The sequence below is a fragment of the Polyodon spathula genome, chromosome 20 (assembly GCF_017654505.1).
Source record: "Polyodon spathula isolate WHYD16114869_AA chromosome 20, ASM1765450v1, whole genome shotgun sequence".
Lineage (NCBI taxonomy): Eukaryota > Metazoa > Chordata > Actinopteri > Acipenseriformes > Polyodontidae > Polyodon > Polyodon spathula.
Window position 1 is genome coordinate 26,335,280 of NC_054553.1, and position 22,669 is coordinate 26,357,948.

General features: G+C 36.8%; 2 protein-coding genes across 2 annotated transcripts; one reads left to right on the forward strand and one right to left on the reverse strand.

Moving 5' to 3' along the window:
- Window positions 1–787: 787 nt before the first annotated feature.
- LOC121295599 (pseudokinase FAM20A-like) lies at window positions 788–12,314 on the forward strand. The gene is made up of 11 exons (XM_041220452.1): window positions 788–1,257; window positions 5,107–5,291; window positions 5,625–5,675; window positions 7,428–7,506; window positions 7,761–7,853; window positions 9,498–9,613; window positions 9,949–10,129; window positions 10,472–10,581; window positions 10,744–10,825; window positions 10,925–10,984; window positions 11,340–12,314. The coding sequence occupies exons 1-11, from the start codon at window positions 866–868 to the stop codon at window positions 11,593–11,595; spliced, it is 1,605 nt and encodes a 534-aa protein (XP_041076386.1). The 5' UTR covers window positions 788–865; the 3' UTR covers window positions 11,596–12,314.
- A 2,971-nt stretch (window positions 12,315–15,285) lies between these two features.
- LOC121295532 (cAMP-dependent protein kinase type I-alpha regulatory subunit-like) lies at window positions 15,286–21,345 on the reverse strand. Its single transcript, XM_041220271.1, has 11 exons — window positions 21,230–21,345; window positions 19,486–19,673; window positions 18,957–19,130; window positions 18,775–18,866; window positions 18,613–18,674; window positions 18,120–18,166; window positions 17,829–17,987; window positions 17,466–17,526; window positions 17,102–17,223; window positions 16,734–16,815; window positions 15,286–16,334 (listed from the first exon to the last, which is right to left on the reverse strand). Exons 2-11 carry the CDS (start codon window positions 19,657–19,659, stop codon window positions 16,162–16,164), a joined length of 1,146 nt encoding a protein of 381 aa, XP_041076205.1. The 5' UTR covers window positions 19,660–19,673; window positions 21,230–21,345; the 3' UTR covers window positions 15,286–16,161.
- Between the last annotated feature and the right edge of the window lie 1,324 nt (window positions 21,346–22,669).

A 22,669-nucleotide genomic window follows, 5' to 3' on the forward strand; every position in this document is an offset into this window, starting at 1 on the left:
CTGTTATTGGCCTCTGACCTGGAAAGTCAATAGCCTTTGTAGAAGAAAAGGACAAAGTGAATGAACCTGTCAACAGCTTTAACAATGAAAGTATTAATTCAGCCCAAATGAACTCAGAAGGTCCGTGAAACATTCCAGACATTGAACCTGTAATCGGTTCACGATCTTCTCTGGTTTTCCATCCAATCCTCAAAACAACTGCAGATTATAGAATGATTACAGATTCATCTTGGATATTTCCAGTCTTATTTTAAAAATGCATCAAAGTTGTTCTTTTATGTTTCACGGCAACAAAAAACGTGAGGCTCATGAAAGTTAGTACGCTATTATATATTCTTGATTTAAAAACATGATTTTATTACTATTTGAATAAATCAGAGATAAAATGAACACAGCTCGGTTTGCAGCAAGTCTAGTGATTTAAGGTTGCAAAAATTTCAAGAAGCTTCTCTTAACTGAGCCTAAAATAATAAAAAAAACAGAAAGAAAAGCAGTGAAAACAACAAATATAGCATTAGAAGAAGGAAAGTTTTAGTATGATAAAATGAACCCCTTTCAAAAAGTACTGAATAGGAGACCTTAAACTAGAACTGTATTTGATTAATGTGAAGAAAAACACAATGAATATACCCCCTTTGTTTTGTTTTTTGTTTTGCTTTTCTAACACAACTAGATCCCTCCCAGATTTTACTGTTACTTCATTGATTGAGTTTGCTGATGTCACTGGGGGCTGCGGCTATCTGAAAATGGGAAGGTGCAGCTGGAATGTTGCCTAGGAGAAAGAAACTGCTGTTGCTTTTGCCAGGCAGGACAGCAATGCTGTAAAGGGAGGACCCGGAGCCTCCAGCAGCAGTCTCCTGGAATCATGTGGATGAGAAGGGACAGGCTTGTTGTGACTCTGATCCTAGCTACGGTTTTCATTGCCGATCTCTACTTTAACATCCTCCCCAAAGTGCAAGAGAAGTATTTTAAATACAACTGCACTTGTCAGGACTCCAAGACCACTGGTGAGAGGAACAGCAGCAACAGGGATTACTGGCAGAACTCGTCCACTGACACCAGCCTTCCCATTGCGAGTGAAGCTGGAACTCTGCTGTCCGCTCAAAGACAAACTGGAGCTACTGGATCACAACTTCAAAAGCTTTTCTCCCACCCTCTGTATAATATACAGACTCCAAATCCAAGACCTGAAGAGTATTTGCTTCAGAGAGAGGAAACTCTGAACTATTATATAAGGAAAGTCTCAAGATGGAACAGGTAGGAGTTATTGTTCCATTTTTCTAAGATTTCTACACATTCAGTAGATTCGAGGACTTTAGTGCATTTCTTATGTCAAGGGCTTGTTGGCAGTAATATGTGAGTAATGTGCCCCTCTTAAACTTGCTCTATTAATCCCATACTAGCCAACAAATCTTCATTAACAGTTCCTCTTAAATTGCTCAGCAACTGAGAACTGCTGGTAAAAAAACCTTTATAAGTCAAAATATGAATACCTATGTGGCATTTTCTTTTTATTTCCGTGTGCGTGTGTGTGGGGGGGGAATATGAGAAATATACTTTTCCCAGACTTGAGGAAATTTTGCAAATGCTGGCTTCAAATCATAGCCGAATAAGAATGCTAGCCAGATAGTGCTGGTGCATTTCAGGGCAGATGATAGAGATGATGGATGGCCTTACTGACAGTAGTATTTCAATATTTGCTGCATTAATCAGCGGATTATCATTCATCAGAAAAGTGGAAACTATTAGAAAAATGTTTAATTCCACAATGTTAGCATGCATGCCCAATGAATCAATGACACAGTGGACAAAGTTCGACATTGCTGGCAAACAGTCAGAAATTGCTTCATCTAGTTTTTAAGCCAGATAACTGGGGGGGGGGGGGGGGGGGGGTAAGTGGTTTCGTGTATAGAATAAGCTCAGCTCGTTTTTTTCAATTCCTTTACTACTATTCAGTCAGCTATTTTATTTTAGTAAACTAAACTTTTTTTCATGTTAGTCTTTTTTATTTCCTGTTAGTAACATATGTATATATATATATTTTTGCATGGCACTTGAAGAACTCCCACTCTCTGGTGATAAGAATGGCTCTTTTAACCAAAAATGTTACACAGTTCTGGTCTAATGGATGTGCTGGGGTCTCAGTCTATCACCCAGGGATAAATCAGACACCCTCAGAAACTGTATCCAGGGTCACAACACACATTCAGGCAGATTCCTGTGATTCTTGAGGAGGTGTACTGTGTCATTTTATCATTTGAAATCTTCAATAACATTTTCTGGTTGTAATAATATACAGCTGAAAGGAACATAATGTACAGTATGTGCACCTTCTGGGATGATGCAACCCAGATATCTCCCGTTTCAAATCATTTGCCAAATTAGCTGGAAAAAAAAAAAAAAAGGATTACGAGATATTTTACAAAAGGGAGTATATATATTTTAATATATTTCAGTAACAGAAAAGGTATTCATGTCTCTGACTTGGTTTGTGACAAATGTTCTGACAACATGTTATGAACACTAGTATGTTATGCTGCTTTCAAAGTGGCAGACCACAATGTCTCATTTGAGCTACCAGTTATCAAGCAACATTATAATCCCAGGGCATTACTTTGAAGAAACCTTTGTAGACCACAGCCTTACTAGTAATGGGAACACCAGTAATACATATTGCATTTGGTTGCTCACTGATACTGCTATGATGCTGTGGGACTACAATGGGTGACCAGTGTGTATTGGTATTTCAAAATAGGACAATGTTTGCACTGTGTGTTCAATACAATATGTGTGAACAAAACGGGTTCTAATGGAATGTGAATGAAAGCCGTTTGATCCCTGTAATATGAGTTTTCATACCATTGTCCCTCAGTGGAGCACTGCGCTCCACTGCATTGCCATTGAAGATCATTTGGGGAGGGCTGTCTTTCCTTCAGGGATTGTGGGGTAAACAAGGTATTTGTTTTCATACAAGAGTGCCTCTCGTTGGTGATAGAGGTGCGGGGAGTAAATCTCCATTGGTCCCAGGACACTGGGCTCGAACAGCATGTTGTTGTTTTGTTTTGTTTTTTTGCCAGTGTAATACTGCAACCAGAAGTTAATGAGGCCTGTTGACTCCTGGCCATAAAATCTGACCTCAGGCCCTTTTACAGTAATTGCCTTAGAGCTCTGAGAGAAACAAGGACAACACAGTTTTGTTGGCTTGTTTTTTTTGTTTTGTTTTTCTGTAGTGCTCGCTGGCACTAAACCATTTCACAGAGAAGCAATTGAAACTTGTTTAAGGGTCTAGAAACCATGGAAAATTTTCGCACATACAAGCCAGATTTCCCTCCAGGCAGAACCAGATCAATTTGCCATTCTGAGAGGTTCACACAGCAACCAGAATATCTAGCAACGCCCAGCATTTTCATGTCAAAGGGACAATAAATAAAGTTAGGTTGTTATATTAGAAAGTTCTCTTTTCCAAAAAGTTTCGCTTCAAAATGCAGGTACATTATACTGCCCTTACATATTTGTGCCATTATTTCATGTTTGTTCTTATAAAAAATGATATGATAGTGTAACAGGCAGTGTTGCGTGATGCCCTGTACGGATTCTGTCCCTCATTGGTAAGATGAGGTGAGGTTAAAACCACAAATACAGACGCGCCCAGCTCTTTTGCATTGTGGTTAAGAAGCTTGCTCGCGTTGTGTTGGTTTGCACCCAGCCTTCTGTTACAATTAGGGAAAAATAACTTTGTTAAAAGCATGTTGCGAATGTAGAGAGCTCCCCCCTCACAATCACAGATATGCATAAAAACTACATGTAGTAAATTGTAACTTTATGTAGGCATACCTATATTTTGAAGTGTATCAAACCTTCCGAATCTACTGCCTGTCTGGGATGTTGCAACTACTTTAACCAGTTAAGCTATGACGACAAGATCTGTAGCAAGTCACCAGACAACATAGATGCTTATATATAGCTTAAACATGGATATTTGTCTTGGTGGGTCCTCTGTAATTGGTGTGATTATAGCAATTACACCAAGGTACTGACGGTATAAACACAATCTTTATTTTTAATTTAAGAAGGTGGGTTGGAAGTGGCGTAGGCGTTACTCTCTCTGACGCCACGGAACCCTTGTCTTTTCTGACAGTTGGCCCTGTATAAAACTGGGCACACAAACAGCATTCCTGCTTGTGAAAACGTGTTGAAGTGGCACCACCTAATCATTGTTTGACTCATTGCATGTCTCTTAATTGGATTCAATAATAAACGTGTTGCAGTGGAATTGGATTTCATGCAGTCTGTGGTATTGGGTCCTGTCAATATGTAATCCCATTTGCTGCCTAGACTTGCTGTAACCTACAGTCTAATACCACAACTAAAGAATGCAACATTGTGTCAGCTACTTACTGGAATAAGATGTGTGTCTCAATACGGTACTGTATTCCTTTTGAATGTCGAAATAAAGGAAGCATTCAGAAAGGATAAACTTATCTACTCTCTTGGGGATTATTTGTTTTTTCATATCAAATAAACTAAAAAGTACATTTCCAGGATGTATTGGACAAGGTGCCATTTTGCAGGAATTAGCAACACCATAGGCTGACACAGGCATTATGTCACTTACACTCCGCCCACAGAAGCACATTTTCAGGTTCTGATTAGCGGAAAGCCTGATTCTCTGATTTTGATTGATAACAGATCTAGGACCAGGCTAGCATCAGTGACAAAATCCTACAGAGTTTGACACACAATGCTAAAAAGAAATGAATTTAAAACAACATATATTATTCTGTCATATATATCCCTGACTCTTACAAAACATTTTAGCAAGTTTTCCAAGAAAAAAAAAAAGCTGTTCATGTATTAGATGGTGGCACTGAAACTTTCACAGGGAAGTTGTAAATGATTTGATGTAATGAATGCCAGGCAGAAACTTTTCTTGCTATTTTGAATCTGTTTTGAACACTTTCAATCACTGGCAGCTGTTTGGAAAGAGTTTGTAGCACAGGAAGCATATATCTTCAGCTAATGAAAATATTTCTCGTGCTAATTGATTTTAAAGCCTTGTTACACCCATTTAAATAAATACATCATTTTATTTTACATTTTTTACAGACATCAGAGATACTACAACATGGCAGCCAATATTTCGTCTACAGCACAAGTGGTCTCTTTAGAACCTGAGTCTAGCTGGATAAAGTTCCACATGGGTATAAACCGCTATGCACTGTACTCCAGGGATGATGCCAGCATCGATCAGCTGCTAAAGGACATGGGGAAAATAGATATAATAAATGCAGGTAAGACAGTCAACCAAACTCCTCCCCATACAAGTGTTCAAACTCTTAACTGCAGTTTAATCCTTATAATGGTTATTTGCTTGATCAAATTATGTAAAATGAGTTGAATCCAAAAGAGTGGTATATCACATTTTCAAGGAACCCCCTTCATCTCTGATCTGTTTTGTAACTTGATTTGTGTGTGTGTGTGTGATACACGTCTGAGACCAAAACCAGCTAGTAGCAGATAGTATAAAAGACACGGCTATTATCTAGTAAGAAAATGCATTTGATTCATAGCAGCGCAGTCACGTTTAGCTTTAGAAAGTAAAGTAGGACTGCTTTCTTTTGCAGATTACACCCAGGATGAGAAAATTCTGAAAGGGATATGTGACTGCACTCAAGGTAATGACATTTCTTTATTGTAAATAATACTCATTATCTTAAAGCTGTTTGGGGAATTCATTTACACGTTTTCATATACACAAATACACCTTGATTAGTTGTAATGGGATCATTTGTCTTTAAATCATAAGTAAAGACATTTCATTAAAAACAAATAATTAGACCTTCTTTTAAGTATATTAAGTCCTCCAAAAATAAGACTGTTTTGATTAGTTTGGTAGACAATACAGCCTCATGTTTTTTTCCAGTGAGTTTGGTCTGGTGCATGTCCCTCCTGGCATTGTAAAGAAGACTTTTCCATGATCTCTGAGCCCACTCATCAGCCTATGAACATGCATTATACAAAAACACCCCCCACTGCAACATTGGCAGCATAGTTATGAGAATGAAGCATGCAAAGATCTTCCAAGTATATCAGTTCAGCCTGGCGAAACCTCAACAACTGTCACACCAGATTATAAAATCTGGCACATTTGTGGACTGTTTTTTTGTTGTTTTGCAAAACAGCTTTAACCACTGATCAGCCATATGAGTCATTTGGATTTTATTTTGGTGCTTTTGATGTTCCCCTCAAATATTCTATGAAAACCAATGAGCTGGTAAAAAGCTGAGGTGACAAATCTATTAGAGACAGCTCAAATCTGACGCCTGTGGCTTTCCTTTCCAGTTGCACTTTTTACTTTTTGACTGGTGAAGCTTTGACCTTCATAATAATGTGTCCTTTATAATAAGCAGCTATACAAACTAAAGCCCTCTCAATTTAAAATAAGTACAGTTCCCTAAATATTGTTTTACTGTTAATCTCCCCGCTGTAAGGTTAGAATGCTATTGGTACCCCAGAATGCATTGCAGTTCAGTATACATCTCCATGTGTAAATGCATATAACTTTTCATAAAGGAATGTATTGTTTGTTAACTATATCCACTTTTATATGGCACTCTTTATGCACAACTTTTATGACTTCATAAATATTAAAAGAGCTGGTGATTAAATCAAATCCAGCTACAAAAAACACACAAAATCTGTCTTCAATCAAGACTTAAAAGATTTAAAGATGTTAGCATTCCTGATGTTGACAGGGATTCCATAAACAGGGAGCATAACAAACTGAGGGCCTTGCATGAACTTTCAAGAAGCAGCCTTGTGTATCTCAGAGAGTGACTGGAAATGTAGGTACAGAAGTCAGCCTTGGGTTTCTCAGAGTGGCTGGACATGTAGTTACAGTAGTTAACAAGTCCTGGAGGTAAGTAGGCCCAGTACCCTATATCTGAAAATATACTGTATACAAAACAGCAATTCTGGAATAAACAAAATAACACCATCGTACTAAAAAATATTTCTTCCAGTGATCATCAGCAATGCACACATCTTATTCAACTTTACTCTTTCTCTAACTCACTGTTACCTCTTTCTTCTCTTCTACCCTTCTCTTACTCATAACATTTTTACACTTCATTTCACAGGCTGACACATTTTCTAACTTTACTACATATCCCCCTCTCTGGGTATGTGACAAACAGACCTTAGTGATGATAATTGATCTAGTCACACCTATACAGGTTATTATCACCTGAGGTTAGAAACCAAACCCAGAGGTAAGGGAATGTGATACAAATCTAATTTCAACATTAAAGACACAGAAAGACTTATTGGAGAAACATTTGTCAAGTATTAAGAAAACAAAGTGAAAAATATTGACCCAGTATTGCATGGACTGACTGTGAGCTCTCATTTATTTTGGTCCCTGCAAGTTGTAAAGCCCAGTGGGCATCACCTGAAGCTATCTCTGAAGTTCCAGGACTTTGGCAAGGCCATGTTCAAACCCATGAGGTGAGTTTGTAGGTTCTTCCTGCTTTCTTGGGTGCTATCATTGGGTCTGTCAATGTTTTGAGGTTATTAGCGCCATATTCCATTGCAATGCATGAACACAATTCAAAAAGAATGCTTGGAATAAAAGCACATCCTTGAGAAATGCTGTATGTGCAATTATATTCCTACACTTTGAAAGTATAAGATACATTTTCTGTTAGCTTGAATATCCTCACTCTAAGACATTTTTACATAGACCATTTTTTTTTCCCCAGACAAGAAAGAGATGAAGAAACACCAGAAGACTTTTTCTATTTTATCGACTTCCAAAGACACAACGCTGAAATAGCAGCTTTCCATTTGGACAGGTAAAGACTTGGTTTAGCTAAAGTGTTTAAAACCATGGTTTGCTGTGCTTTCATCTGTCTATCAGGGTTGCGTCCTTTTCTACATTGTAAGATATATAGTAGCACTATAGAGACAATCGATCATCTTTATCAATTTTGTTATAAATGACTTTCACATTTGCATGACTATAGTGCTTCCCTTTATAATGCTTTAGTCGGGAGTCGTAGTTAAGAGTTCTATTTATACCAGTGATATAATGGGCCACCTTATAACAGGTGTATCAATGCCTGTGTCAGTTCTGAATTAAATATTAAATATAGCTTAAATTAGCTTTAAACTGACTACATGTACTATTAACTAAGGCCAGCAGCTATTTTTGAATGGCATATTTCTTAATGTTAAATGATTAACACAAGACTATGAACACCTCTAAACTGTATGATTCATTCATAGTCATACAAACATTTTCTTTACGAAGATGCGATACAGTCTTGGAGAAAACAAACAGGAAAACCAAAGTCCTTATATTGAATAAGTAGTCGCTTGCGGTTGGAATAATTGCATTTGGGATAAAGATTAGTGTCCTTATTGCAGCCAGCATGTAATTGGGTGGTCTAGAGGAATAGTAGACTGCTAAAGCGTACCCACAGAGTTTACAGAATCCTTAGTCAGTGCACAAAATAAGGCGGCTTTCACGTTTGTTTCCACAGCCCTCTTGCATATTTTTGCTTCGCGATTCCTTCCTGTCATTGTGTTTTACTGCAGTGTCAATTACAAGTCCCCTCTATGTTTTCTTTTATTGGATTTCCATTATTTTGTTTTACTGTTTTCATTTCGCCTTTGGAAACAAACCTGCCCTCCTACTGACACTGTTAGTCTTTTCAGTAGAGCCTCTGCTAATTGAAAAAATGGGTTCTATTGAGACCTGTAGGACATTTTGCCTATTTGACAATCATTTTGCTATTAATGTAGGAAGTAAGTACATGTCACTTCAGCAGGACATGTGATACTGTACTGTAGGCACTTCTTCTGGTAGCAGATTCTTTTTTTATTATTACAAAGTGAATGCCAACAAATACAGTCCAGCATCTTGGATAATAATGTTATTTTTTTTACAATGCAAAAGCTATTACTAATGAACAACACAGTCTACCTTAAGAATGTAACTTTTTATACATACTCGTAACTGTTAACTTCAACTTTTTAGTTGGATAGAGATCTATGGGGAGTTTTGTCTGCATATAATTGTTCTGGAAAAGACAAAACTATGACAAAAGTAGATATCATTCTCAATATGTTTCTAAAAATCATGCTCAAAGTACTATGTTAAGTGCATACTGTACACAGCCTTAAAATCGGCATTCATAAGAGAAAGTAATCAAATACTTTCCAAAACAGGAATTTCCATTCGAGTTCTTTAGGCCACCTACCAACTACTTTACTACGTACATACCAGTATTTTTAATCCACTAACACTAAAACATATATACATCACCGCCACCTGCTGGACAAGAAAATACATCCTCAGACTAATCTTGGATTAAGTATAAAACATGGGTCTAAAATTGCCCTTGAACCAGCAGGTATCAAAATACATTGGAGAAGAATGAAGTGATGGAGGGGAGCTTTCTTCCTTCGCTAATTTGTTTGTTTTTTCCTTGAAGAATCCTAGACTTCCGCAGAGTGCCCCCTGTGGTTGGGAGGTTTATCAATGTTACCAAAGAAATTCTCGACACCACAAGAAATGAAGACTTGAAAAGTGTATTCTTCACATCCCCAGGTATGAAGGACATTGCTGACATACATTCCAAAAAATCCCTGTGAAAAAATGTCTATCTGAGGGGCTACTGAATCATTGAACTTAATCAGATTTTGTTGCAGAATAACTCTAAATGTATAATTATATTTCTAAAATACCACTACATGGAAATGTAATATACAGATACAGTAAACAAAAATGTACACAGTAAGGTATACACAGTAGTACAGACAGAGATGACAAAGCAAAGTGTATATGTAGACTTATTTAGCTTTAATGTGCATTGATCGGCCTATTAAAGATTTCTGTCAGTGTGCTGTCTTTAACTGAACTGCTTTCTCCCTTTCTCCTCACAGCGAACAATGTCTGTTTCTTTGCAAAGTGTCTGTACATGTGCAAGACCGAGTATGCCGTGTGTGGAAACCCTGATATGCTGGAGGGCTCCCTGTCCGCCTACGTGCCAGGGCTGACCCTCGCTCCACGCTTCTCCATCCCCAACCCCTGGATTAGGTCATACACCTTTGAGAAGAAAGAGGAGTAAGAACTTGCACAACACACAATTAACATACACTGTTAGTCAAGAAGTTAGTCAGGTGGCCCTGTGTTAACGAGGAGAAAAAAAAAAAAAAAAACTTGTACATTGGTCTAGTTTGGATTTGTTGACCCAGGATACTAGAAAATTGCTATAACATTTTTTTTTTTTTTTTTTTTAAATAACTGTAGGTTATGGACAACCACCAATGTTTCCATTCATTTTATTATGAGTTTGAGCATTTCATTTAAAAAAAACTATCCATCAGACTTTGTGCAACGTTCAAAGCCGAAATGAATAAAGTTCTGGCAGTAAGCAAAGACTGCATCTGTATTCTTCTTCTTCAGATGGGAAGTGAACCCACACTACTGTGACACTGTCAAACAGCTCTACCCTTACAACTCTGGCAACAGACTGCTGAATATCATTGACATGGCCATATTTGACTTCTTAATAGGTAAATAGTGATGTGAAAGATTTTGTTGTTCCTTCCTACTCTAGATTGAATCCACTGTATTACATCACTATAGCCAAGACCTCTTCTGGAGGCATGTTATGTAATTCCTTTATAATAGCAGTGCTTATTCTCCAGCAATGACTCAATTGGTCTTTCTTTTAGGAAACATGGACCGACATCATTACGAGATCTTCACCAAGTTTGGGGATGATGGGTTTTTGCTTCATTTTGATAATGCACGAGGGTAAGACAGTGTGTTTGTAAAGTCTGGCTGTCAAAGTGGAAGCTATAGAAAATGTTAAGACATCCTTTCCTAAATGGGAACTGTTAAAATGTATTTCAGGTTCGGGAGGCATTCCCGAGACGAAATCTCTATCCTTGCCCCTCTGACTCAGTGCTGCATGTAAGTATTGTCTTTAGAGGCGGATATATTTAAACTATAAAGAGCACTGCCAAAATAAATCAATGGTAATATTTAAAGGGTGTGAAAATTACCCCTTGTGGACTAGATGGAAGGTTTGGAGGTAAAGGAGGCCCGGGCATCCTACGGTGGGCGGTAACCTGGCTTTGGAGTGACACAGAAGTCTGTTTGGTTATTGCACCTTTGAATGGAAATTACTTTACAGGCAAAACTACACATTTATTGCTATTGTGACCAGGGGTGGGCAACTCCCATTGTTTAATTGGTTCTATTTAAACAATGAGGACCTGGACTGGAAGGACTGTTATTGACACTCCTACTGTTGATCTCCTGGCAGAGTGAAGCGGTCGACGCTGTTGCGCTTGAAGCTGCTGTCCCAGGCTGAGTTCAGGCTGAGTGACGTGATGCGGGAGTCCCTGCTCCGCGACACCCTCCCCCACGTGCTGACAGAGCCGCACCTTCTCGCGCTCGACCGCCGGCTGCAGCGCATCCTCAAGGCCGTGCAGAAGTGCGTCAAGAAGTACGGCGAGCCCCATGTGGTGGCCGAGGACATCACTGAGACACAGCAACACAGACACGCAACTGCGAGGTAGCACACGAGGAGGAGCAGGAGGAAACTCTTGAAGATGGCAGGAAAAGAAAAGCACTGGATAATTTAAATAATCTGTATTTTGACTTTTAGGCAAAGGTGCAGTTTAGTGGTTGCAATCAATTTCTTATCCTTATCCTTATTAGACTCGCCTGCAAATAGGGCTACCATATGACTCCATGTTCACTGGGACAGTTCAGGCTTTTCAATTCTCATCGCAATACATTCTAGTATGTTTCACTTGTTTCTTTTCTTTAAGAGAGGACTACACTTACCAGAATGCATTGGGGTGTGAGGTAAAAAGCCTGAACTGTTCCAGTGAATATGGGAGTCTATGGCAACCCAACCTTTCCAAACACATCACAAGGATTGTAATGCTTAAACCCCAGCGCATTGCAAATTCATTTCATATTTATTGTAAAACGGGTTCCTGACCCCCTACCTCCTTAATACGTAACCTGAAAGCTCTGCTAAACAAATGTTATTTTACTAGAACACTATTGGCGCCCTCTAAACTGCACTGAAAAATGTTACTTCTGAGTTATCATTCACAAAAGATAATGTCCCCAGAAATCTTTTTCTGAAAACTTGAAGTTTTGTGAGCCTTATGTTTTGCCTTTTTTATTTAATAAATGCTATTCAAATTTACAGTTGTTCAAATAATAAAAAAAGAAAAAATGTCTAGATTGTGAATGTTTTCTTAATAAATTGACTGGGTTGCAACTTTTGAATGGTGCTGGATTTTGTCCCTCTCCCATAAACATAAAGTACACTTTTAATGCAGGGTTGACTTGCCATTCAATTGCCTCTGAGGTGTACAGAACCAAAATTAACTAGTCAGACATTTAATTTAAAGACTTCTTACTGTCGACAATGGTGTTACCAGTCACAAATATTTTTTTGTTTATGATTATGTCCTATAATTGACAGTAAAACAGAGGCACATGCACAAGTACAAATTAGGCTACTAGGATAATGTGTAAAATCAAGATGTTGTAAGTGTGTGTATCGGAATATATATTTTTATATTTATTAATTCTTCATTTACCAATTTCTCACATAAACAGGACAACCAAAAAATTACACATTGAGATTTTTTCAGTAAAAAAATTAAAATCGAGGTCCAATGATTAAACTGCAAGTTTTCCATGCAAATTTGGCACTGAACATTTGAATTGTAGCGCCATCTACTGGACTGATCGTGCCATCCTTTAGCTTGCAGTGTAAACACAACTGGCTTGCAACTCGCCACCAAGGACTAAGCACTATCAGTTTTTCATAAAAGGGTGGTACTTTTGGTGGCATTTTTGATTCTCAGACAACACACTCTTCATAGCACATAAAGCGATTACAAATTAAACACATACAACCGGAATGACACTGTACAGGCTGATTCAGAGACCGTGCAACACGTCACATGGGTTTTGAAGCTAAAAAGATCAGCAAATTATAACTCACAAATTGGCATAAATGGGCTGTTTCCAAAATGCATGCAAATTGCATCCCAAAATCAAATCTATGAAGCCAAAACACACATTCTCACCCTCTCTGAAGAAGTTTGATGCAGTATTTATTTGAGGTTTGGTCTTGTAACTCTCTATGGAGAAAGTGCTACAGCAGATGCTTCTATTTTTGTATACAACCCTTAAACCACAATCATGCCTCAAAAAAAATAAAAAAAATAAATAAAAAATGGCAAAAAATAAGACTGGCTAGGTATAAGAATTTAAATCTTTTTATTGCTTGACCTGCCATTAGGACAATCTATACCAAAAGGATTATAATTTTAGCACATACAATAAATCAAACCTTACACAGTCATTGGATAACAATAGAAAAAATGGTCCTCTGGTCAGCCACAGCTTTTTAGGGGCTGCAGACATCACAAACTTGCTAAAGGATGGGCTAGCAGAAGGAATTTCAAAAGCCCGATTACATTAGCTAAGGCAAACTATGTCGATTGTGTTTTTGTACATACATACTTGGATTGCACACACTGGTAACGCTATAACTGCAATTAATATTTAACTGAGAATTATCCACTGCCTTATCATAAATTTTGTAAATAATAATAATCATAATAATAATAAAGGATACTGGGAGTGAATAGCAAGCCAAAAAATAAATATTAATGTTTTCCACACTATGGGGGAAAAAATGTTTTTAGCTTTAAAAAAAAAAAAATATTATATATATATATATATATATATATATATATATATATATATATATATATATATATATATATATATATATATATATTAATTTTTTTTTTTTTTTTTAACTATTTTTGTCATGGTTCAGTCAATTGAAATGTAGTCTCTTTACAATTTTTTTTTTTTTTTTTTTTTTTTTTTTAAATGAATTTTACAGTAGTTACAAAAATATAGTTCTGCAACTAAATACATCAACTGTTTAATCTGAGAGAGCACCCAGCTTGAACAATACTGATAATGAAGTAGTATATCAAGTTATCAGCACAGATAGCAACATTTGTTTTCCCGGGGGACTGATATACTACTGACAACAGAATTTCAGAGGTTGAAATTCTTGGATGATGCTTTTCAAAAGAATTAAGACACCCTCCCACTGGTTTGTGGAATATACAGATTCTTCACAGGTTCAATCTGTAAAGAGTTATCAGAAAGATTAACTTCAACTGTTGTACAATTAACTATATTTAATTGCCAACTCTTTTTTTAACAAATTCACCATTTGACCTATGACAACCCTGACAGACATACCCTTGCTGACAATTGACAATGTTAATGAGTAGAATCATGGCACCTTGCATCTAATATGAAATAAGAGATTTCTGGAATATTTTTTTACAGACTTATTTAGAGCTTGCCTTCACTCCTAACTACAATCCTACTCTAGCATACTCTATACATAATAATAAAGGATATATTTAGATTACATACATTTCGAACCGTGGAATTTTGTAAAAACTGCACAATATCACTGGTGCATATGTAGTAATGCAACACAAAGCTGGTAAATACTGAAATACATTTAAGACTCAATGACTTTTTCCTTCTTTCAGGTAATAGTGGGGTGAAGCCACCTTGTCACAGCTGCAATAAAATCTGATTAAGTCTAACATTTAAAAAAAGGGAGCTGTGCATACCTTATAGTAATTAATATTATAATTTTATGACTACCTCATTAACTAATTTATTTATATTTTATCGCTACAATTTCTGATCTTTACCACTGCATTTACGACATCTTTTTGGTAGCAATACACACTTTGATTCTTTTTTTCAAAGTTCCTGTGCCCCTTTATTTATAATTCACAACAGCACAATTATAAAACTGCTATGCATTTTAAGTAAACTGCAGTGTTAACTTTAAAAGTAATTAAAAATTACAAAGTTTAAAATGTGATGACAAGTGCGGCCAGCCAATTCAACATCTTTAAAATTTACCAAGCATCAAAATAGTACAAATACAGATAATATCCGAGTACTGTAGATGTAACGCAACAAAATTAACTGTACTTCTGCTGTTACAAATAAGCACAAAAGTATATAATGTCCCTGTTTTAGATTCTGCCTTGTATTGTTGCTAAGAACCATCATTTAATATTTGGCACTAGCTTGGTAGCTAAATATTTTTACAGAAAACTACAACATTCTGTAATCTGTTATGTCTCACTAAATTTCTCTTTTTTTTTTTTTTTAAGAAAGGATCCCCCCAATTGAATCGTATCACAAAGTGCTTTTTTTTTTTTTTTTTTTTTTTTAAGAGGGCCAATACTATAAACAAATATTATAGTATAGCAGTTCTTTTTTAAAGAATAGGAGGCTTAAAAATATTTTCAGTTTCGTGCCTAAAGAATTGACAGATCAAATTTCAGAAATACAATATTGAAGCGCAATGCAGCCATGAAAACCAACAGGTGCAAAGTAACATTGTTTACGGGTTTTTTTTTGTTTTTTTTTTTAAAACCACTGGAACTGTGCAACAAATCCAGTAGGGTAACTTAAAATCCAATATATATGCAACTATTAAAAACATAACAGAAATCTCACCAAGGTCCTACTGGTGACACTATTTAAGTACTCTTGAAATGAACCATCAAAACATGCAATACAGCAGATCACTTATTTTCAGTTACAGATGCCAAATATTAAAATACTAAAAAACTGCATTTTTTTGTATTCAAAAGGATCGTAAAGGTTTTTAGCCTTGAAACACAACATTTTCATATTTTCTGCTGTTATTCTTGTTCTATTTCTACCTTTGCTAACGAAGCTTCATACAGCAATTGCAATCTTTGAAAAGTCAGTCAAACAGTTTTGACACGATTCTTATCTGCACACATGATGTGACAGTGGAAACCTCGTTCATCAATTTTTTTTTTTAAAGAATACTAGAAATGCTGCATTATAGAAAGGACACAAAGCTTATGCATAGAAGACGTTGCACTGGGTACATATAAAGACAAACAGACAGACAGACAAAGGAAGCAGTGATGCTGGTGGACAGGTGGGTGTAAATGTGAAAAACAAAGCAGATTGCATTTGTGGACCCTGCATTAAGAGACGGGGTGGACTAAAAACCCTCAGACAGACAGCGAGACAAAGCTGTTGTATTGCTGGATGTTTCGTTTGAGAATATCTGAACATGGACCCAGGACACGTTCAAATCGAGGTCGGTCAAGCTTCACACACTTCAAGGGGCCACGAGCTACAACAGTGGCAGCACGTGGACGATTCATTAACAGGGCGATTTCACCTTTAAAAAAAAAAAAAAAAAAAAAAAAAAAGGAAATAATAAAATTAGCCACAACCAGATCTGAAACTGAACCAGAAGCCCTGTTCATAGTTTTAATATACAGTGATTAGAAAGTAAGTTTACCACATCAACGCACCATATCATTGACTTTCTAATCGCACTATAAATCACTTTAAATTATTACACAACTAAGGAAGTTAAAAGGAATATTAATCTTCAAACAAACTATGAAAATGACAACCAGCATATTTCTTTAAAAACAAAAATGAGGTCTGCACAGCCAGCAGATATATGATTCTGTAAACAAACAAAAAAAAAAAGTTGGGTACTGTGTTTGTTGTCGTCCGTCCGCCCCCCGCCCGTCCGCCCCCTGCCACGTCCCACCAAGACAAATCTTACCAAAATAATCCGATGGCCCCAGTCTTCCAACCTCCACAAACTCTTCATGCTCTGACCTGCGCTGCAACACAGCAGCTGATCCCTAGAATACAAAAGCCAATCTCATTTGAAGAAGGAAAACTGCTATGTACCAAAAGGAAAAATCTATTGTATCAGGATATTTCAGACTACACATCCTTCTTCAGCTGGATGGAAAAAACAGTGCTGTAAACAAGCTGTTATAAACAAGTTGTAATTCCAAACAACTGTTCCGGCACATGCTGACATACCAAGAAACTGCTGCTAAAAAACTTGACGGTTCACTTCCCCCATACCACACCCTTTTTTGTAAATAGAAGAAAATTGAAAGCCAGTAAAACAGAATGTACCTCTAGAATAATGAAGAATTCATCCCCAGGTTCTCCCTGCACCACAATCTTCTGCCCATCCTCAAACTGTACAGGTTCCAGGGCATCAGCCACTGTCAAGCGCTCCCATTTATCCAAAGACTCTGTTGGAGGAAAAGACAGAATCACACTGTGCAGATCACTGCAATAGAATAAACAAGAATTCAATTTAAACAGTGGCAAAAGCCAGTAGGTGTATTGCAGGATTAAGATCCTTGCTTTGTAGCAGATCTATTAAAGTTTTATTATGGTTTATAGCTTCCAAAGTAAGCAAACCCATAGAAGAGTGGACCTGGTTTAAAAAAGTACTGTACATTTACAATTTTTTAAATAAACATTTGCTTACCTAAGATTGACACTTTGGTAAGGAATTCTTCATACATCTTCCTCTTTCTCAGGGTACTTCCCTACATGACAAGTATTTGAGTTAGCAAGTCAGATACAGGATTTACTGAGTTTATGGGCTAAAATAAACAGACACTCGTACCAATCACAGAGCTCACAACATTTTTTTTGTTAACTCTCAGCATCAAGTACCCTTACATAAAGACTAACTTAGTATAACTAATGAAATGGTTTCAGGGTCTTTTACCATAAAATAAACAAATATATTTTTCACCGGCAGTTAATATAACACCTGGATTTTTCTTGCTAAAATAAGGAACTTGACTGAGTAGCTTACATAATAAGAAAGCAAAAATATATGTACCATTAATATTCTCCTGTAGCTGTCTCTGTCAATGCCCCATAGTTTCACATTGGTTTTTGCTTTCACAGTGGCTGCTCTGGGAGTACCATAAATCAAGGCGAGCTCTCCAAAACTACCACCCTCTCCAATACTGGTCACCCATTCGTTGTTTACATACACCTGAAAAATGATAAAATAAAACCATTACAAAAAGAAAATGTATACCAAGAACATTCACAATATAGTGCATGTGTTTTTCGATAGCCTTTAAAATCTTATTCCATTTCTTTCTGTAAAATATGTAAAACTTACATCCATATCACCTTGGTCGATCACATAGAAGTTATCACCTTCATCACCTAGGTAACAAAACACAAAACTATTTTCATATGTATGTTCATATCTCTCTCACCACAGGTAAGTTTAAACAGCCTGTTGTAAGCAGCCACTTGTGAATGTAATGTCTGCCTTTAAATACAGGCACACCCTTATCAAATTTCTATTTTGAGAATGTATGGTTCATTATCAGTGTGATACATTTGTGAAATGTGAGAAACTAGTTAACATAATAACCTATTTTTAAATGTTAAAATGAAAAATAGTTTAATGGTTTATAATCTCCTGGGTTGCATTGCCTCTGCCTCCACAGAACCACTGAGTCTAACTCATTTTTAACCGTTTTTTTTCAGCCACTAGTATTTTTGGTTAACTGTTAAATCTTAAAGAAACTCTCAATTCATTTCAACTAGCGGGTTCAGACCCAGAAGAGTGCAACTTCAAATGTTAAAAGATAAAATGTCCTGACCTTGCTGTATAACTCTCTCGCCAGCAATGTAAGTGACAGAAAACATGGCATCAAATATGTCACTGAAAAACAAATCAATAGAAAAGTGTTTAAAAATCAAATTTTGTAGATGAAAGGCAATTGTTTTTTACACTTTATGAATCACAAAACTAAAAATGTTACCTCCTCTCATTGTCATCAAGATGTGCAAACAGAACATTCTTTTCAATAGCTTTAGCCAGAGCAGCCATTGTCTTGTAGTCCTTAGGAATAACCTACAAACAAAAATAAAGAATTCATCTGGTACACATTTAGGTCCTAACTATTACAATGAAAAGGATGTCCCTTCAAGTTTACTTCTATACCTTTCGGACATAGGAGGCAGCATCTTCTTCAGTGTAGACCTCAGCACTGATGGCTCCACGCCGCCGCCGCCCCTTCACCACAGGGTTCATGGGTGGGGGTGGAGAGATCTCATCCTCCCGTGAGTCCGAGCGAGAGTTTGACTTCTGCTGGATCAGAATTTGCTTGGCCTCCTCCTAATGAATGCAAAAAAATTAACTGGTTTTAGAAGGTGATTAGAAACTACAGGTGATAGATAAATAGATAGATAGAACTAAAAAGAAACTAATCATTACCAATGATTGGGAGGTAAATGGATCACTGTAAATGCACTTACAAGACAAGTGAATTTTTGATTATCTTCTTCGGGTTATTTTCATAAACAAAGATCAGAAATGTTAATGGATCAGAAACAGGTGAGACAACTGTTTTTCTGATTTGGAAATTGTGTTAAATTCCCCCAAGTTTAAAAAAAAAAAAAAAAAAAGGCACCCAAGAGAAAAAAAAAGGATATTCCATGGGAAAAAGTTTAAACAGATTGTGGTGGCTCACCTTCTCCAGTCTCTCAAAGAGCTCTCTGAGAAATGCCATTGGCCTTTCTGGTCTCGACGTGCACAGCTGGACAATGCAGTCCTTGAGAAGCTGCTGGATGTTGTGTTTCTGGACATACAGCTCACACTCCCGCAGACTTCTCTCCTCATCACTGCTGGTACTGCCTGATGCCATTTTTACCTGAAAATCTGAACAAAAAATAAGAAATGTCCAACTCAACTCTCACTGAAGTAAATACAGCACAGTGCCTGGTATATTACTGAACGTTTACAGCCATATATATTCCAGCAGCCACATATTAATAGGCTGTAGCAATATAAATAAAACCCTTTGTTTCCCCAAAAGATGATCTCCCTCTATATTGGATACAAAGCATTAATCTAACTTAGTCACATATAAACAATGGAATTTTGACAGATAACACACTTCACTAGTAATATTTTCAGTCATTCTGTTTTTAAATAATCAAAAGGAGGAAGCAATACACTTTGTTTATAAAATGTTTATTCCAGATCTAATACTAGTTTGAATGCTATAATATAACATCTGTGGGACATAAAGTATATTTACCAACGAAAAGCTAGGTAATGGATAAGGCAATTGCCAATATAAACACTTTTTTGGAGTATTGCTTAGACAGCTGTTATCCAACCTATAGCTCCAGCTATGTGGGAGATGATAAACACACTCAGCGACTTTGAATGACGTAGCCAATGTACAACTGCATTCAATAATAATTAGAATATGTTAATTAAAAACAAAACAAAAATAATCACATACAATGAGAAGGCAAAAAATAACTGTCTTTATTCATTTAAACAAACCTCAGTTTACAAATTACAACAATAATCCAAATCACGACTTACATAAGCAATTACTTAATTAGGTATATTTCCAAAACCAGCATTAATATGCTTAATTGTTCAAGTTTTCTTCCGATCCTGATCGAAGGACCAGAATTACACTTACAAACATGTACTGACACCCAAACTTAACGGTACATTCAAAAAGTTATTCGCTAAACACATTTTATTATGATAGAATATACTGTAAAAACAAAGTCTGGCGGGTATGCTGGAAGTAAACATGAAAGTTATATTCGTTAAACAAATTGATTAGCAAAAATCTGAGGTCTTGCTCTCCCCGCCCTCCAGCTGACGACTGAAACTGAGCGGAACAAGTCTTTTCTGTTATTCGACCTTCGACATTTGTGGGAAAATGCCTTTTTGATGGTTACAGTAAGAACGTACAGAATCATTAAAAACAAAAACAAAACACCTTTGCAAAAGGTTTGCAGTCTAGGCAAATAATTACTCTCTTGTGGTAAATCCCTCCACTACACAATATCATTACATAAAACAAAACATATACTAACTTTAATTATCGACTGGTTCATTTCCCAAAGATAGCAAAGAAATATTGACAGCTAGCTACCTTCATGTCAGAACACCCATTAAAATTAACGCGGTCATGCACCTGGAAAATAACACATTGGAATACAACATGCAATGTATACAATCAATATGAGTCAATAAAGTGTACGTGCTTGAGGTTAATTTGAAGTTTGAATTGAAGTGAACAGTACGAGGGTCGCAGAGCTCTCTCTTCCTAGTGACGCCATCTTGGAAACCTACAATAACAAACACGAGACGGACAAGGCACAAGCAGCGGTTTCCCTCGATTCATTTTCTATAAACACTGGCATTTTACAAAAATACATTGTAAAACTTGTCCGATAACCTACCCGGACCGTATAACGCTTGTTCGCTGCTTGTTTTTCTTTGGGTTTTTTTTTTTCTACTGGCACTGACTGAAACTCTCCGCTTCTTTTTTCCCCAGTCCTTGGATGGTTGCCCCACCGGAAACACGGTACGGACCAATCACAGAGCGGCGTGACGTCAATTGGCCTCGTTCTGAGACGAAAGTCGTAACCCTTGACAACCTTAAAGGGCACGTTTGAGGGAATTCGTGATGTCAGAAGCAAGGGAATCATCCAGCATTCCATCACAGCCCAACCCCCAATTGCACTCAGTGTTCCTTATCAAGTTGGTTTTGTTTGTTATTTTCAAAGCATGCCTAGAGCATTATTGCAGTAAGCTAGACAGTGTCGTCAGCATTCATTCAGAATAACTTACATCGTTTAAAGTATAGATCAGTATGTGTTGAATTAACCTTCTATTTTTGTAATCTCTCTTTACCCTCCCTAACTGCCTGGCCAGCCTCTGAAGAGAGTGGTTCTCTTCATGTGTTCTACTAACCAAACAGAATCGTCCTACCCATTGACTAAGGGTGGTAGGTAATGTACTGAGTGATTCACATTTTATAATGTAGTTAGGGTATTGGTATTTCAGTGGAAATTATGATATCTAAGGATCTTTTCATTTTTACATTTGCATTACTTATTCTAGTTCACAACATCCCTTCCCTAAAACAGTCAATTAAAGAGAAATGTGCACCATGTGCAACAAAGGATTGTAATTTAAAATCACAAATTTGAATTTGTTTTCCATTAAATGCCAGGTTTCAGTTGGTCCATGAAGCTAAATGCTTGTTTGTAGGTATTCAATATCCTGACAATGTGCACAGTTGAATGCACTTTTTAGTTGTCATTTTGGAAATTATAATTTGGAATGACATGTGGTTATTAAGGAAGATGGCTAAGTGGAGTGGTTATACGATTATACATGTAAACTCAAACTTAGCACACATAGTAAGACGAGGGTGCACACATGGAAGTAAAGTTAAATAAAGTTCAGAACAGAAGGTAGGAAACAGGAAATGATAAATTTATGTGCCTCATAGCGCCCAGAGTCCACGAACATCACCCAGCAACTACATTGCCAAGGTAAGGAGTTTACCAGTCCTTTCTTCAGCACAAATGAAGAATTGTTGACAATCACCTCAAATCCTTGTCAACTAAGCTTGGCGTACATTGTCCATGGCTTTGAGTTAGTGTCTGTTTGTTTTTATTTCATTTGGTGTTGGTTAATTTTAAAGTGAACAAATGTATTTGCATTTCGATTGAGTATTTTCTTCAGTCTATACTGTGATGCCTTATCAGGTCTCTTGTAAACATGTGTCTAGCTCTACTGGACTGACGTGGGACCCTGTGTGAAGTACTGTATTTAAAACAGGTTTGAAAAACCATAATGGGCACTTTAAAATAAGTCAGCAGCAATCTAGA

What these genes read in the sequence shown, in the direction of transcription:
- LOC121295532 (XM_041220271.1), bottom strand. Translation starts at nt 19,659, where the DNA reads ATGGCATCAGGCAGTACCAGCAGTGATGAGGAGAGAAGTCTGCGGGAG. An exon ending in TCTTTGAGAGACTGGAGAAG is followed by an intron (nt 19,131 to 19,485) that starts GTGAGCCACCAC and finishes TGCATTCATTAG; the next exon opens with GAGGAGGCCAAGCAAATTCT. An exon ending in CTGCCTCCTATGTCCGAAAG is followed by an intron (nt 18,867 to 18,956) that starts GTATAGAAGTAA and finishes TTTTGTTTGTAG; the next exon opens with GTTATTCCTAAGGACTACAA.
- LOC121295599 (XM_041220452.1), top strand. Translation starts at nt 866, where the DNA reads ATGTGGATGAGAAGGGACAGGCTTGTTGTGACTCTGATCCTAGCTACG. An exon ending in AAAGTCTCAAGATGGAACAG is followed by an intron (nt 1,258 to 5,106) that starts GTAGGAGTTATT and finishes CATTTTTTACAG; the next exon opens with ACATCAGAGATACTACAACA. An exon ending in GCAGCTTTCCATTTGGACAG is followed by an intron (nt 7,854 to 9,497) that starts GTAAAGACTTGG and finishes TTTTCCTTGAAG; the next exon opens with AATCCTAGACTTCCGCAGAG.